The sequence below is a fragment of the Pteropus vampyrus genome, unplaced genomic scaffold (assembly GCF_000151845.1).
Source record: "Pteropus vampyrus isolate Shadow unplaced genomic scaffold, Pvam_2.0 Scaffold90, whole genome shotgun sequence".
In the NCBI taxonomy this organism is placed as follows: domain Eukaryota; kingdom Metazoa; phylum Chordata; class Mammalia; order Chiroptera; family Pteropodidae; genus Pteropus; species Pteropus vampyrus.
The window spans coordinates 1,993,466-1,994,917 of NW_011888871.1; the positions used below are offsets into that span (position 1 = coordinate 1,993,466).

The following is a 1,452-nucleotide window of genomic DNA, read 5'->3' on the forward strand; positions in this document are numbered from 1 at the left end:
TGAGAGTCAGCTCACTCTGGGGTGGCTCGGGTTTGTACCAGCACCACGTCCAGACACGAGGGCTCCGTCCCCTCTCTTTGCCGACAGGAGGTGGAGGCTCTGCCGGCCAAGCCGAGGGTGGGTCGAGCTAACCTCCCGGCCCCCCGTGCACGGACGGAGCCAGTCCCGGGCCCGTCCCGCGGTGCCCGACTTCTAGGGAGGTGTGGCAGTAGAGATCGTGGGACAGTGTCCCAGCAGCCATGCTGTAGAAGCGGATGGTGGCCATGGTGATTTTAACTGTAGTGGCCTTGGTGGCTGCATCAGTCAGGGTTCAGTCAGAGACACAGCCAGCAGGAGATACATAGGCAGATAGTACACAGACGGGCGGTGTAGATATGGTGCAGCTACAGATACACACGGATCCGTGTGGGTTTATTCCGGACGCCGGCTCACCAGAGTGGAGGGTGACAGACAAAGCCAGCGTGAAGCTCGTGAGCTGGTGGTCAGGAAGGAAGGTCACACACAGGCTGGAACCCCACGGGCATGATTCTGATGACAGGGGCAGCTGTGGCCGTGGAGGTGGACGGCGGCCATGGCGATGGTGGCCATGATGCTGGTGGTGGTCGTAGTGGCAGCCACCGTGGTTATAGCAGCTACGGAAATGAAGGCAGTGGCTCTGATGGTGGTGATAATGGCCGAGGTGCGGTGACATTGGCGACCACAGCTGTGGGGACAGATGGAGCCAGAGTGGTGATAGGTAACAGTGACAGTGGCCATGGTGACGACGGACCACGGATATGGTGACATGGGTCGTGATGGTGGGTGCTATGGTGACAGCAACCATGATGTTTGGTGACTTTCGATGATGGCTTTGGTGGTTTGGCTGTGGTGCCAGGGGCCGTGGTGCCGGTGGCCACGGTGGTGGACTGCAGCCCTTGCGTGGCGGCTGGCCATGAGTGGGCTTGTCCGCCTCTCACCTGGTGTCGTGGGTGTAGCGGCAGGGGAGCCGGTACCCGATGACCGCTACCACGCCATCTACTTTGCGATGCTGCTGGCCGGCGTGGGCTTCCTGCTGCCATACAACAGCTTCATCACTGACGTGGACTATCTGCATCACAAGTTCCCAGGTGGGTCCCCCCGCCACACTCCGCCGTCGGAGCCTGCCCGCACGCTCAGCTCCGGCCGCTGCCCGCCAGAAACCCCGCGGGCGGGACCTTGCTCTGGGGAGCCCGTTTCGTTCAGATCCCGGCTCAGCTATGAGTTGCCGAGTGACCTCAGGGACGTCACTCACCTTCTCTGGGCCATCGGCCCATTTGGGGTGTAGTGAGGAGGCAGCGCCCGGCGGGATGGGTAGAGGGCTGGGGCTCCCCTGAGCGCTTGCCACTGCTGGCCCCCCGCAGGGACCTCGATCGTGTTTGACATGAGCCTCACCTACATCCTGGTGGCTCTGGTGGCCGTGCTTCTGAACAACGC

The 1,452-nt window shown here is 62.3% G+C and overlaps 1 protein-coding gene across 1 annotated transcript in view; it reads left to right on the forward strand.

The window, feature by feature from the left end:
- Positions 1-1,452, forward strand: part of SLC29A4 (solute carrier family 29 member 4) — a 12,514-nt gene that overhangs the window by 1,847 nt on the left and 9,215 nt on the right. Inside the window, exons 2-4 of the mRNA XM_023532762.1 lie at positions 197-266; positions 476-736; positions 975-1,106. Of these exons, the coding sequence (XP_023388530.1) occupies positions 197-266; positions 476-736; positions 975-1,106 (463 nt within the window). The remainder of the gene's footprint in view (positions 1-196; positions 267-475; positions 737-974; positions 1,107-1,452) is intronic.